This window comes from Dreissena polymorpha, chromosome 13, assembly GCF_020536995.1.
Source record: "Dreissena polymorpha isolate Duluth1 chromosome 13, UMN_Dpol_1.0, whole genome shotgun sequence".
Lineage (NCBI taxonomy): Eukaryota > Metazoa > Mollusca > Bivalvia > Myida > Dreissenidae > Dreissena > Dreissena polymorpha.
In genome coordinates this window covers 32,786,049-32,802,075 of record NC_068367.1, presented here as the reverse complement: position 1 = coordinate 32,802,075, position 16,027 = coordinate 32,786,049, and the positions used below count along the sequence as shown (strand labels likewise).

Here is a 16,027-nt window from a genome sequence, read left to right as displayed (position 1 = left end):
CATAAACACATTATGCAGCGTTTTGAGAGGTGTACGTTTTGAGTTGCCGTCCATGGTGAACGTAAGACACACAGACGAGTCTGTTTGTTGTTTTCGATGTAAACTTTGCCAATCCCAATATTAATCTATACCGAATGTAAACTATGCCAATTATGTTTGCATTGTTCTGACACTCGTTCGGAGAAAAGAATAGGAAGTGATGAATAATATATTCCGCAAACACTCAAGCACTTGTAGAAAATTTCCGCGTATAGTCAAGCAGTCTTACGACCCCCTGTTCACACTCTAAATCACAAGGAGCCGCAACACTCTTGATATAATTTTGAAATACAGTAAAGTATGGAAAGCCAAAGGGGACCCCCGCTAAAATACATATAGACGAGTTAACGCGTGACGTCACACGCACCTGCAAAGTTTAGACTCCGCCCACTGGTTGGCAAAAAGAGGTGGAATTCTTATAAGCGCATATAGAGAAGGTTGACATTATCATCGTTTTTATTGATACTCATGAACTGTATCAAATATAATTTTACTATTTATGTCTGAATAAAACATAAGCATGCGTGGAAATTCATTTTTGGAACGATTATATTGTTGTTATTATTTGTGTTTACTAAAAACAAGCTATGGAGTGGAACGTACACTATCTACGAGCTCGTTATGTGGTTACCACAAAAATTTCTACTAAACGCATCTTCACGTCCATTTTAGATACAAAATTTCAAAAATGGAAATTCTTTTAGAATAAATTAAATTTAATGAAAAAAACACAAACATCAAATAGATCGCTTTTTGTGCGAAACATATAGTAACTGATTTTAATCTTAATAAATGTGTACAGACATACCTTGTTACACAACAAATAAATTGATAAATCCTATTGTTTTATTTAATTGTGCACACCAATTTTGACACTATTATCTCGTTATGATCGGAGACTGCCCAGACAATTACACAGAAAACATGCCGGTGTCATAAACATAGTGACCAATACTTTAATTGGGTCCCTGCATAGACCACATGTGGCAGACTTTATGATACATCCATGCCATTTCTTGGCATATTGAGCAGTCATATTGAGCAAGCCAAATATTAAAGCCAAAATACGTAACATTTGCTTTAATAAATAATTTAACATATTAAAAAAAGAAGATATTTGTCTGAAACGGATTAACAAGAACATGCGTATTTATATATAAGCCAGTTTAATCATAATAATACAGTGCTTTATAACTTTAAATTTAAAATATTGTTCAATATTACTGCTACACAATTGATGTATTTACCGCGGGTACCGGCAAATGTAAACTCGTCAATTTAGTGTAAAGATTGTACGTTCTTGCATTGCACGTAACACCATCATGAAACCAAGCAATCACAATTGATAAACAATATTTGTGTAAAATAAATTAAATTAATATATATATTTATCATAAAATGCTAGATTGTTAAATGTATCACTCCCTATTACTTGTTAAGAGATTTCAATATACATGCAAAGACAGTTCAATTTGCACAAGATGCAGGTTTTATTTTCATTTGTATATTAAAATTTATTAATATTGTAATTCAATGGAAACGAAACGAAAATTCATTCTATGGAAAATAAAATTACCACAACATTTAACGATTGTAATGTATTCCGTTTTTAATGGCTTTGTTTTATAATTGATCAAATGCGCTTCTTATAATACACTTTTGATCGCTGATGAGCAATAACAATATCCACACCGTTTATAGTTATAATCAAATTAATATATGTTTTATAAGTTTTTAAATATCATTTTTTAAAGTCTTACTATAAAAAAGAATACGGCTAATTTATTGTTTTGTTGTGTGGTATTGTCAGTATTTAGTCTTCCGACCACGTTTACTCTGATGCTAATAACTATTTTGTATTTTTATAAAGAGGAAATTATACATATGATGATACATTTATTTATTGGTACTAAATATGATATATTTGCACTATTGTATAAGAGTTGTAATGTTTATTTCGGATTTTTTATCGTTTAATTGAATAAACAAAAGCCCTTTATACATGTTTTACGTTACTGTAACCAGTGTTTTTGCCAACCAGTCAGTGCGCATGCGCGAAAAATCCCGAATGTAAACAATAACAATTAACTCGTCTATACTTATATAGTAAATATCGGGATTGTCATTTTTCGAAAAACCAATGCCAGCATGGCCATAAAACACTACATACAAATCGAAATATAAAAAGCGCGGAACTTTCATATATTTTCCGTCGGAGAAATTATTTTTCAACCCTGTAGAAAAAGCGGGCTCAATTAATCGCGCGGAACCTTATTTATCTACTCTGTACAAATAATAGCAGAGGCCTGTTGGTCCACGGTCGCCCAAATCATTTTGGCCAATCAGAACACTGATCTTGAATCAGGGGAGAGGATAGGCTATAGTAAGTGGTGGTGATCTCCCTTTCTGTTTTGAACTTGTTTAACATGGGTTTTTAGAGAGTCCAGAGAATTTTATTCTCGTCAGTATTTTATACTGACCAAAGCTTACATACTATAAAACAGCTGTTGTTGACCAGAGACTACGTTGCAGTTTAAGAGAACCGCGTTGCGTGACATTTAATCGTTTGAAAGTGCTCGTTTAGAATTTGTAATTTGATTTCGCGACGTTACCTATTTAAAAACTGAACGTTGTTAAACTTGTTTGGAAAATCCAGGTTCGGATTGTATTTGAATTCGGGCGTTTGTTTGTTGTCTTGTTGTATTTTGAGTTTTTAAACTTCCCCAGGGTTCGTGGAACGATGTCCTTTGTTATTCTCATACCGACAATAAATAAATTTTGATTTGATTTGATTCGGGAAGCCTTTTGTTTATTCTGGAATCCGGAGAACTGCCCCCTTATTTTAAAGGTGGCGGAGAGGTGCCCCCCCATCAAATCGGTAGGGGCAGAGAACTGCCCCCCCCTGTCAGAATTTAGTAGGCGGATATCTGCCCGGTGTCATATTAGTTATTAGTTACGTAGTGAAAACAATACTTACGGATAATTTTACGTTATCGCCGTACACATTTTATCCGGTAACAAATTAATTTCAGTACAAGTATATTGCCATTTATCGAACTGAATTACACAAATTGTCTAGAGGCATGTGATAATACTGTTTAAGGCCCTTGGTTCGCATCTTCACCACTCACTATACATGAATGCCATGTAAAAGTCGTGTTTTAATAAGAGCGCGAAACATAGTCGAGATCCACACAGGAAACGCGTGCATGTTAATACTGGCCATGTGTCGCAACTAAATATAGACGTGCAAAACAGTACTTATGGAGGAAAAGTTACATCGGAATTAATTTACATTATAAAGATAGTATTGACCCATGGAAAAAAAAACGTAACTAAACGTATAAAAAAGTAAATTAATAGGCAAAGCAAAGGCAATAATTTAGCTGACTTGAAGAAAAAAGTAAAGTGAAGTCGAAATAATAATCAATTTATTTATGTTGTTTAGTTAATTCATGTGAAATACAAAATAACATACATACAGTGATTTTTTTTGCTTTAATTTGTTACAGCCTGTGCCTTTTGAATTGGGAAAATTAGCGCGATAAACCGTAAAATTGGGAAAAATAGCGCGATAAACCATGAAATTGGAAAAAATGAAGCATTATAAATAGGATTATAAGTAACAGAAGTGATATTGTTTTTAAGTGCATGTTCAGGGAGTTTTCTAGAAAAGGAGTCTGGTCAAATTGTTTTTTTTTTAATCAATAAAAGTGGCAAGTTTGGGAATGATTTATGGACAAAAATGACTAAATTCAAGTTATATATTTTGTAAGATGTTTAAAAAATAAAGTTGAGACCTAGATTTAAGAAATTATAATTAAGTTATATGAGACTTCTTTCTAAAAAAAAAAAAAAAAAAAAAAATTTTTTTTTTTTTTTTTTTTTTTTTTTGGAAGTTGGGCTTTTTTGGGGAAATTTTGGTCAGAATTTTGGGAAAAAACGTGTATTTTTGCGACTGGGAAGCAGCCGAAATTCGGCTGTAAATTTGAGCAAAAAAAATCACTGTATTACACTGATAAAACATGTATTATGGAATCAAGCAAAATACCCTTTCTGCTGTAACCAAAATGGGGAAAAAGATTGCAAATCCAGAAATTTGACGCAACATAGAACAAGTGAGATAAATATTAACAAAGATAAGCCTGCTTGTCTCGAACATAGCAATGATGACTATTTTTCATAATATTCAATAACAAATGACAACTCAAGAAAAATTATTGCAAATGAAAACCAATTCCAAATGGAAGATCTTATTTTACTATGCAGGTGCAAAGTATGTGTTTGACCGGAAGGGCTTTAGAAAGCTGCTGCATCAAGAGCTGATGTCAGGTTGTTACGACATATTGTACCTGCATCTTGGCTCTAACGATGTTTGCTGCAAGGATAGCGATTTCTACCTGTATGTTGAACAGTAATTTTTCAGTTTTAGTTTTTATTTAACCTATTTACCTTAGCTTTATTGCAGGGAACGCACTATGCTTATTGAGACACTCGAGTCTGTTCCTGGGAAGAACCAGAACTTGGTGTTTATGGAGAAGATAATGAGAACCTCCTAACTCCCTATCACTAGGCGGACACCACATCCACTACAACATTATGCTTTTACATTGGCCTGTATTATTGAATGTCCACACCAACCCCCTAACTAGAAACCCTGGATCCGCCACTGAACAGCTTAGCAGCATGAATAAAAATGAGCTTGATCAACTTAGTATCATTTTCTTATTAGATTTTTTTGGATTGGCATTTTAATGAAATAAAATAAGTTAGTTTCTCAAATATTTTTGTAGTTGTTTGTAACTTTTTATGCCCCCGGTAGGGTTGCACATAGAAGTTGAACTGTCCGTCAGTCAGTATGTGTGTCAGTCTGTCCGTCCGTCGGGAAAAAAAACTTCAACGTTGGCCATAACTTTTGCATTATTAAAGATAGAAACTTGATATTTGGCATGCGTGTGTACCTCATGGAGCTGAACATTTTTTATTGGTGAAAGGTCATCCTTCAAGGTCAAATTTCAAATATATGGCGTCTGTCCGTCTGAAAACTTTAACATTGGCCATAACTTTTTCAATATTGAAGATAGCAACTTGATATTTGGTGTGCACGTGTATCTCATGAAGCTGCACATTTTGAGTGGTGGAAGTTCAAGGTCATCCTTCAAGGTCAAAGGTAAAAATAAAAAAATACAAAGCGGCGCAATATGGGGCATTGTGTTTCTGACGAACACATCTCTATTTAATAATTGTTTGTGATGGGAAGATAATATAATTAGCAACTAATACCATTGCCTTATTATCCCTTGCCATAGGAGGAGGGATATTGTTTTGGGGTTGTCTGTCCGTCTGTCTTTCCATCTGTCCGTCCAGCACTTTTGTGTCCGGAGCCATATCTTAGAAGTGCTTTGGCGGATTTCATTGAAACTTGGTATGAGTATATGTATGGATAAGAGGATGATGCAGGCCAAATGGCATCGTACACCATCTGTTAATAGCAGAGTTATGGCCCTTTGTTTCTTAAAAAATGCTTCTTTAGTGTCAAATATAACACTTTTGTGTCCAGAAGCATATTGGCAGGGTATATCAATTCAATGAATTTGCTTGTTATTTTTAGTTGTGTGACGGAGATCCTTGATGTTGTATTCAGTGTGTGCACTGAAATACACGTGGTGCTTTGCGTGATTCTTCCACGTGATTTTGATGTGAGAATGTTTCCCCGATGGCCACTCTCAGGGGCACAGTTGAGGAACTACTGCCAGTGGATAAGGAGCGCAAACAGCATGCTGTGGGAACTGAGTCACCATGTGCCTTCTGTGAGATACATGGACTATGGAGCAACTAAACAGGTATAGGGAAAGATCTAGAGTGAAATAGGAAGTTTCTCAGCAACTGTTGCATGGAATTTCATCATCATGAAACTTAAAATAAATATATGCATCATTATACTGCGGTGGACCAATCCCAAATTCTGTTCAGACATCCTTCTTTGCTCAAGAGATATGCCCCCTTAATTGGTGAAAATTGACTCATTGAGCAGTTTTGTTGCAATTACTGGTTTCTTAATAACTTTTACATGAAATATCATGAATTTTAAAATAGATGTATTACTTTGTGGTGGTACACTTGCACGTTTTGTTGGTTTCAGCTCTAGACGTAAAGCCCCATAATTAAAGATATCTGTCTGTGCTGTAATATGGAAGTTAATGAAATTAAAAAAATAAACATGTATTATCATTTTTTTAGAAGTTCTTGCATAAGTTTCGTCAGGATGATCATTTTGGTCAGTTCAGAGTTGTACACTCTAATTGATTGAAACTAAAATATTTTTTCATTCGTTGAGGGAAACCAGTTCATTTAATTTGCTGCTTTAATATCTTAGTTATGTTTAAAACAAATTAGTACGGTAACTATCTATAATCAAAATTTAATTTTCAGAAGTCCCTGTACTTGTCCCATGATGGACTACATCTGAGTGCTGAAGGGGCTAGGAGGTGTTTAGCATCCATACAGGACGACCTGCCAAACCAGCTGTGTGTGGAGGCTGCTGTTCAAGATCCTACAGAATGGCCAGCTCTCTCAGCCACGGAAGTACCGGTTCAGGAGCATGACAGCACCATAGCACTCTTTTCGGATATTGTGCAGACTGTGAGTTTAGTGCTACAACAAAGTGGACTGCATTTATGAGACGTAAGCAAATGTGATTTATGCACAAAACTGCAATTCTGCGTCAGGCTAAAACCTTAACATTGACTCTAAAATCAAAGCGCTTCCACCTACAAATATTCCTAACAATTTGATTTTGCTGTAATGTTTATATTTTTGATTAAAATAAGCCGTTTAAAAAAAGTATAATACCTGTATTATGGTTAAATAAATTGTAGGGAGCTCAACCAGAGATTCAAGACAAGGTGGATGCAAGTGAAGTACCAGTTCCCAGGGACATTAAGCCTCAGACACATAAAATAACGGTAACTTTTCTATGCATTTAATCGTACAGATATTTCATCATTCTTAATGAACATTTATAAAGTGATTGCAATCCAGTATTGATTGCTCATATGGCTTGTTACAGCCTATAAATTAATGTTATGTCAAGAGCCGTAAAGCTGGGCACCCTGTCATGTCTCTTTTTAGCCTCGCCTTTTTGCCCCTGATCAGCACCATAATGACCTTCATTATTGGTAGCTGTAAGGCAATAGTTGGACTGCAGGTCCTATACTTTTAAAGCAATGCCTTTAATCATCTAAGGCATTGTTTGTCATTAAGTGGTAAACATGAAAAGTTCAACAGATGTCTTTGTGTGAAAGCCAGACCACAGAGTTGATGTCATAACCATTCAGTTATATCAGAACATAACATTCTGTAATTGTATAAAAAATAAACTAGTTAGTTTATATAATTTTGTTTTCCATATTTTCACACACACAATTCATTCTCAGGTTGTCACAGCCAGAGCTAAGAGGTCTGCAACCAGAAATGTCAAAGGTATGGAAAGAAGGTAAAAAATACTGTTAATTTCAGATAAATAAATGTAATGCATTCTTAAGTAGTTTCATAAAAATCACCTTTCTTAATGGAATTACATACAACATAAACATATGCCAACATAAGGCACTCATTGTTGCTTTATTTTTAGACACCCCAACAATATTTATTAGCGAGGCTGTGTTCGGAGAAAACCCGAGGTATTGTTATAGCCTGCTCGTCGTCCACCGGCGTCGTGCTAAAACCTTATCATTGGCTCTAAAATCAAAGTGCTTCCACCTTCAACTTTGAAACTTCATATGTATATGCAACTTGATGAGTTCTTCACACCACACCCATTTTAGGTCACTAGGTCAAAGATCAAGGTCACTCTGACAAGCTTTTGCAGCCGAGCATGGCACCCGTTATGCGGTGCTCTTGTTTTATATAAAAACTTGCTGCATGAATGCTATTACTGCAGTAACTCTCTTGTTAGTTTCATGTCAAATAGGTTTAATCGTTTTGTTAGTTTTATATTGACGGTCATTGGAATTAGTGGTCGTCCAATATTGTCCGGGACAACAAAAATATAGTTCAGACATAGTTTCCCTTTTTTACTGGATGGCAATTTTTAGCCTGAATGAATATTAATTTTACATGATTGTGCATTCACAGACACTGCATTAATGATCCTGTTTTTTCGTCAAGCATTAAAGGTCATGCTGCAGTGGATTTATTTACCTTGACATTACTGAAGATGTGGCTGTTTTCCTGCCTGCATACAAGTTGAATGGCTTATGCTTGGTACTAATTTTATGACGATATGCTCCATACTTTTAAAAACTTTCCATCTTGACAATTTACATAAATATTTCTTTCATAGGTATTTTCATTACTTTGATTTTAATATAAATCAGCAGAATGTGTGTTTGATTCATCTGTGTCCTATTTGTATGTATCATAATATAGTAATTGGTTCAAGCATGAAAGACAATGATTGCCCTGTTTATATGACACTATATTTGTAGCATGCCAATTGATCTGATAGCATGGCACAATGCTATAAACAAATTTTATGTTTTCATTAAAAAGAATGAATTTAATGAAAGGGATGTATTCACATTATTTCAAATCATCTTCAAAGGTATACGCTTTTCAAATTATATAACCGGTAGTAATTTGTAGCATTTGTACTGGTAATATGGACTGATAGCATAATAACTTTTCAGAAACGCAAGAAGATGGAAGTCAAGACTGGTAAGGTTAAAAGGGAGAAACCTACCATGACGAAAAAGAAGAACAAACAGGTAAATCAATGACAGAAAGTATTCTTTCTTGTCAGATAAACAAAACTTGTTCAAGAAGATCCTTTAAAACACACATTCATCCTTTCATGTATGGTCATTTAGATGTTCTACAAATACAGTAAAACCAAGCTTTAAAGACGACACAAAGAACCTTATAAAATTAGTCTAAATAGCTGGTATTCTTACAATTCAGGTATAATTGATTATCACCAATAACCTGTTAAGCGGGGTTTTGGTGTATGTAAGTCTTCCATGTGCAAGCTTTTCAGGACCAGTCCTGGGCCTGTATTGAATTCATTATAATGTAAAGATGTTCTAAAGTATGAACCAATTGTGGTACATGTTTTTGTTTTGTTTCAATTTCCATGAGTTTTTCACAAATATTACTGAGATGCGATTTTAGAATCCTCAGGCTGAGTGGTATTTCTTAGGTCCCTTGCTACAATTGCCCAAACTGCAGGGTGTGCTGTTCATCTGAAGATGCCCTGCTCGACCATTTTATAACGAAGCATTCATCGTGGAAAGTTGATAGGCCTGACACACTTTTCAATCAGGTTTTTAAATGGAACACATATTGTTGTATAGCTTTATGTTATGTAAATATACTCTTAAGATTTTGAATGAAAAAATATAATACTTTTTCTCCCCTAACAGTTTAACCTGAGGGGACTTATGGTTTGCGCTCTGTGTGTCCGTCATTCTGTGAGTCTGTCACTTTTTCTGGATCCTGCGATAACTTTAAAAGTTCTTCATATTTTATCTTGAAACATGGATATATGGCAATATGGACATTATATACGTCATTTCATTTTGTTCCTCATCAAAATTTCTGGTTGATATGGCAACAAATATATATAATGAAAAAAAAAATCCAAAAAAATCTGATAATGGTGGAACCTGTAGGGGACATACATTGCTTGGCAATAGTCTTGTTTGTCTAGTAAGTATTGTATTAAAGGAAGGGTTATTCTATTATAGGAAGATGAAATCAACGTGCCATCCAACATCCATTGCCACCGAGACACTGAAGAGACGCCCCAACAAGATGACAACGCCGCAAATGAAGATCAAGTCAATGTGCCATCCCACTTCTTTTTCCAACGAGACACTGACGAGACGCCCCAACAAGATGTAGACACTTCACAGCTTCTTCTTATTCTTTCAAATGACGTTGAACTTAACCCTGGACCGGTGAGATATTCCTGCCTTATAATAAACAATATTAGTGGGCAAGTTCCTTAATCAGAGGAATTTTAACCTTGTTAATGTTCTATAAATAAATAAATAAATATATATATATTATATGTATGGTTAGGGTAATTTGAGGAAGGTGCTAGTTTGAAATTATTATCTCATATATTGACCATTTTCTATTTGTATGCCCCAAGATCAAATGATCGGAATATATTGTTTTTGGCCTGTCTGGTTGGTTATAAGAGAAATATAAGTACTTTACTAAATTCGAAGGTTTGTAGGCACTTAAACTTATTTAAATCATATACTCACATGTGGGAAGATTTAATTCATACAAATATTGATAACAATGATGATGAAGAACAGCAGTTATTTGATGACAATATTGATGATGAAATGCCTGTTTCGGTTACATTAAGTACTGCTGCATACAATAACTTCAATGAGGAATCTGGACTTTGGAATTTTAAGTGTAGAAGTAAACATTCTCCCAGACTTAAAGACAATAATGAGTTAAGGAAAAGTATCATAAAACGTGATCAGTGGAATGATTTTAACCTTGTTCGATGTTCAGATGGCTGCCTAAAAGGACCTGTATTATTTCCAGATATTCCAGACAATACCGGTCCCTGTGGAAGCGGTTGACTCAAGCGAGAAGATGACGATAATTACAGTGAAAATGGACTGACCATACACGAAAGACAAAGGACATTAAATATTTACACAAATTTTGCACCTGTAAAATGTGACATTCATATACGTGAATGCTATAATTCAATTAGTAAGCCATGCAGAATTCTTTGGGATGAAGGGGACTTAGATTGTTTACATGTATTAAGTAGGGATACAGCAGCAGGAGATGAAATAGGGTGGGATTTTGTATCTATGGTTATGAATTCTAGTTGCACTTTTTCCTCTTACTGCCAGTTTAAAAATGAGATGTATAAAACTCGCCACAATAAGGCTAGGTTTATGGATCAAACAGTTTTTTTTAATTTTTGGTTCAGTTGGGCTTCAAACATGAAAATAGATTTCCATATACCCTGTGGTGTATGTGGTTATGGTCCTAAGAGAATGTGCTGTGATGGTACAAAAGTAGGGGTTGGATTTCGGAATTCAAATTATGAGGAAATTACAGAAACAAACCATGCTTTGGGCATTAATAATACGCTGCATCGTAGAATGGATAGATGTTTTTTTGAAAATTTGAATGAAATTAAAGAGAATAAAATTATTCCAGAGAGGGATTTATTGGACCGTATCGAGTTGTTAAAACAAGCACTGCCCTCTGAAGTTTTGGGTTCCTTCGAAAGATTTTATCAAATGAGTGATAATGAACGAGTTGCATATTCAAATGTTTTAAAAATGCTAGCCACAACAGCGTCCATTACAAGCCTTGTACCCCCTGCATATTGTTACAAAATTCAACTATTATTAAATAGCCCCAATATTGAAAATGATCGATTTAATAGTATTGTTAATGAAACTCGTTCGTTTGCACCTGAACTAAGTGATTTAATTTGCGAGTCTTTAATAAGCAACAATGAAATATTGCCTGATGACATTAGATTATTTTTGCAATATCTAATTAATGAATCAATGTCATTGCAAGTTACTGAACCAGAACCACCTGTACCTCAACTGGGCACATACAATCCTGAAAAGTTTAGTAGGGCCTATTATTTTAATGAATCTGGGTTAAAGTTAAGAAGTGTAAGAAAGTTTTCCATTGACAATGATAGCTGTGTTAAAAGAAATATAGACCATGACGATACGACTTTAGAATTTGAAAAATGTCAAAAGCTTTATTCTAAAGTTGAAACTTCTGCTCGAGGAACATCAACATTATTTCTTTGGTTCTGTGCAGACCATGGACATTGCTATGGTTTCCACATGGCTGGGGCAGAAGGAAGAAAAGATCCCGCATTATCACTCTATAGCTATTTAGAAACCCCTCCACAAGACGTGTTTTATGACTTTGCATGTAATTTACAAGAATATTGCCTAAACAGAGAAAGTGGATACTATAAAAATGAACATTTTTTTCATGACATTTTCCATGGCTACTCCCACAAATGTTCTCGTGCTTTTACAGCTAGCAGACTTCAAGGCTTTGAATCTGTAAATTCTGAAATATGTGAACAATTCAACAGCTTTATACAGTGCATTAAAAGGTCGGCCCGTCAGATGTCACAGTCACACTATTGCTTTTACCTACAATTCTTTTTAAATAGCTGAATGGAATAAGAAGAAAAAATTATCATATGAAAAAAGATAAGAATTGCTTTAGCTGGGTTAGTTTTATTTGATACTTAAATGATCTATAATTTTAAGTTCATCTGAACTTTGAATACTTACTGTTGCATCTTTTGATGCTTTTTTTCTATTTAAAGACTGAGCGAGTAAACACATACTATGTATTATTATGCAATAATTGTTTTGTGTTTATATCTCAACTGAGCATAAAGTGCTCAGGGTGAGCTATTGTGAATGGTCTTGGTCCGTCATGGGTCAACATTTTCTACTTAAACAACATCTAACCTCTGTGCCAATCATGGCACGAGTTTTCTTGCATGAACCTCTATCAAAGTTGTTAAATGAAATGCATTCCATGCATAAATCTGGTTGCGATGGCAACCAAAAGGAAAGCTTATATATTTGGCATAAAACATCGTCTGGTTGACCTCCTCCGTAAATTTCAAAAGATGCTATACCCAACTCACAGGCAAATTTGTCCTTATTTGCTCATAGTGAACACTTCTTTTAAAGGGCCAGGAAGAGAGTTCAAGTTTATAGACAAAAGCAACAGTCAGATGAGCGATATAGTGTCATCATGGCACCTTTATAGCTGAATCATTTATGAAAAATTGTCAATGATATGTTCTGTGACTTGTATGATTTGCAGTATTCATTTCGCTGTCTTCATGCACCTTACAAAAGCCATTTTATTATCAGTGTTCCTGATTCTGTTGTAGCATTTATTCTTGAAATTCGTTATTTTTCATATTTTTCCTAATTGTTATGCTCCCGAAATACAATTTCGCCGGAGCATATAGTTTCCAGTTTGTCCTTCCTCACTAGTTTCCCATAGCACCTTCAATTGTTTACCGATCTCTTTCATATTTGGCATGTAGGTACCTTGCATGGACCTTAACCTTTTGATGAGGTCACTGGGGTCAAGGTCACCAAGGCTAATAATAGATTTTTCCGTCACACTTTTGTCACAGTTTCTCATAGCACATTCAATACTTTAACGATCTCTTTCATATTTGGCATGTAGGTACCTTGCATGACCTCTTCCTTTTGATGAGGTTTGAGGTCACTGGGGTCAATGTCACCGAGGCTAATAATAGAATTTTTTAAGGTGGTTATTAACACATAGATTGACATAGCGCATCATCGGGGAGCATCCATCAGTTTCACTGATATTCTTGTTGTATGTTATATACATGATCATAGATACTGTAAATTTTGTCTTATGCGACAGGTTTATCATGTAGAAGATGAGTACCCTGTGTTTATGCAGTGCCCATTATATAACACAGATATGATTTGTTTATTCCGCAGTGTTTGAATGAAATGGAAACTTTGGTTTGTTCAATATGTTAATGGCCGATGAAAATGACAAGCACATATTTTTGATTGCAAAATGTGTGTATGTGCATGCTAATATATAACAACTACGTAATTATCATGCAAATTAGCTGTCATTTTAATTCTGCATGCTTGTATTGCATTGTTTATTTATATCTGATAAAAAATACTGATTCTTAGGTTACTTTATAAGTATGTTACTATTTTGCATGCTTACATGTTATAGGTAGTTAATTATAAGGTAATCCTTGTTTTGGTGGTATTATAATGTATAGCAGCATTTGTTCTACGAAAGTGCATGCGTGTTGCATCATATGACTTTGTTTTCTTTAACTATTCAGGTTATTTTATATAATTATGAAATTAAACTATGTATTATGGCCCTGTGGCCTGACTGCAAATAAATATTCGTATTTGTATACAGTTTTTGTAATGTTATGTATGGTGGTATCATGTTGTTTCACTTTTTGATCAATATAACTATTATGCATACAATGTGTTATTATTCTTACCTCAAAGGAGCCATATCAATACAAATTACAACTTTCCTTCAAGTGAACAGGTTGACACGAGTGACTGGTGTATCGGGCATATCTAGGTTTTAAAAATGACAATGAGATTTACTATACGGTTAAACATTGTTATAACTGGTGACACGATTACAAGCGGTACATTTACCGGTAGTTTCATACAAATGTTACATAAATTCATGTGCCATATCAAGTACAAGCGGCACGTACATAGATAGTTCGCATACCCATGTTCAAGTAATATCTATTACAAGAGACAATTGTACCTTAGTTGGCATAGTCATGTTCAAGTGAACAATGTCGCATGCGTGATATCATTCAAGCGTCACGTGTTTCGGTGGTTTATATACGCATATTCAAGAGATCCATGTCGCATGCGTGACATTACAAGCGCCACGTGTACCAGTAGTTTGTATACCCATGTTCAAGATACATAACGCACGTGTGATATCAATTACAAGCGGTACATGTACTAGTACTTTGATATTAATGACGAGCGTCACTTGTAACGGCGGTTGACATACGCATGCCCAAGAGATCCGTGTCGCCTGAGTGATGTTCATGGCAAGCGTCACGTGTACCGTTAGTTGACATACGCATGCTCAAGAGATCCATGTCGCCTGCGTGATGTTCATGACAAGCGTCAAGTGTACCGATAGTTGACATACGCATGCACAAGAGATCCATGTCGCCTGCGTGATGTTCATGGCAAGCGTCACGTGTACCGTTAGTTGACATACGCATGCTCAAGAGATCCATGTCGCATGCGTGATATTAATGGCAAGCGTCACGTGTACCGTTAGTTGACATACGCATGCCCAAGAGATCCATGTCGCCTGCGTGATATTAATGACAAGCGCCACGTGTACCAGTAGTTTGTGTACCCGTGTTCAAGATACATAACACACGTGTTATATCAATTACAAGCGGTACATATATAGCCTTGTTCAAGAGATCGATGTCGCCTGTGTGATAGAAATATCAAGCGCCACGTGTACCTTTAGTTGGCGTACCTTTGTTCAAGAAATCCATATCACATACGCGATATATCAAGCGTCACGTGTACCGGTAGTTGGTGTTACCTTGTTCAAGAGATCCATGTCGCCTGTGTGATAGTAATATCAAGCGTCACGTATACCTTTAGTTGGCGTACCCTTGTTCAAGACATCCATGTCACATACGTGATATTAATATAAAGCGTCACGTGTACCGTTAGTTGACATACGCATGTTAATGAGATCGATGTCGCCTGCGTGATATTAATGGCAATCTTCATGTGTAGGGGTAGTTGACATACGCATTATCAAGTGATCCATGTCGCATGCGTGATATTAATGGCAAGCGTCACGTGTACCGTTAGTTGACATACGCGTGCACAAGAGATCCATGTCGCCTGCGTGATGTTCATGGCAAGCGTCACGTGTACCGTTAGTTGACATACGCATGCTCAAGAGATCCATGTCGCCTGCGTGATATTAATGGCAAGCGTCACGTGTACCGTTAGTTGACATACGAATGCTCAAGAGATCCATGTCGCCTGCGTGATATTAATGACAAGCGTCAAGTGTACCGATAGTTGACATACGCATGCACAAGAGATCCATGTCGCCTGCGTGATGTTCATGGCAAGCGTCACGTGTACCGTTAGTTGACATACGCATGCTCAAGAGATCCATGTCGCCTGCGTGATATTAATGGCAAGCGTCACGTGTACCGTTAGTTGACATACGCATGCTCAAGAGATCCATGTCGCCTGAGTGATATTAATGACAAGCGCCACGTGCACCAGTAGTTTGTATACCCGTGTTCAAGATACATAACACACGTGATATACCAATTACAAGCGGTACATGTACCGGTAGTTTGTATAGCATTGTTCAAGAGATCCATTTCGCATCTGTC

The 16,027-nt window shown here is 35.7% G+C and overlaps 1 protein-coding gene across 1 annotated transcript; it reads left to right on the top strand.

Annotated features, from left to right (window-relative positions):
- The first annotated feature begins 4,265 nt into the window (after window positions 1–4,265).
- On the top strand, window positions 4,266–11,067 carry LOC127854561 (uncharacterized). The gene is made up of 10 exons (XM_052389625.1): window positions 4,266–4,441; window positions 5,651–5,882; window positions 6,472–6,681; window positions 6,918–7,004; window positions 7,476–7,534; window positions 8,217–8,304; window positions 8,730–8,807; window positions 9,239–9,361; window positions 9,786–9,998; window positions 10,609–11,067. Exons 1-10 carry the CDS (start codon window positions 4,266–4,268, stop codon window positions 10,687–10,689), a joined length of 1,347 nt encoding a protein of 448 aa, XP_052245585.1. The 3' UTR covers window positions 10,690–11,067.
- Window positions 11,068–16,027: the final 4,960 nt, after the last annotated feature.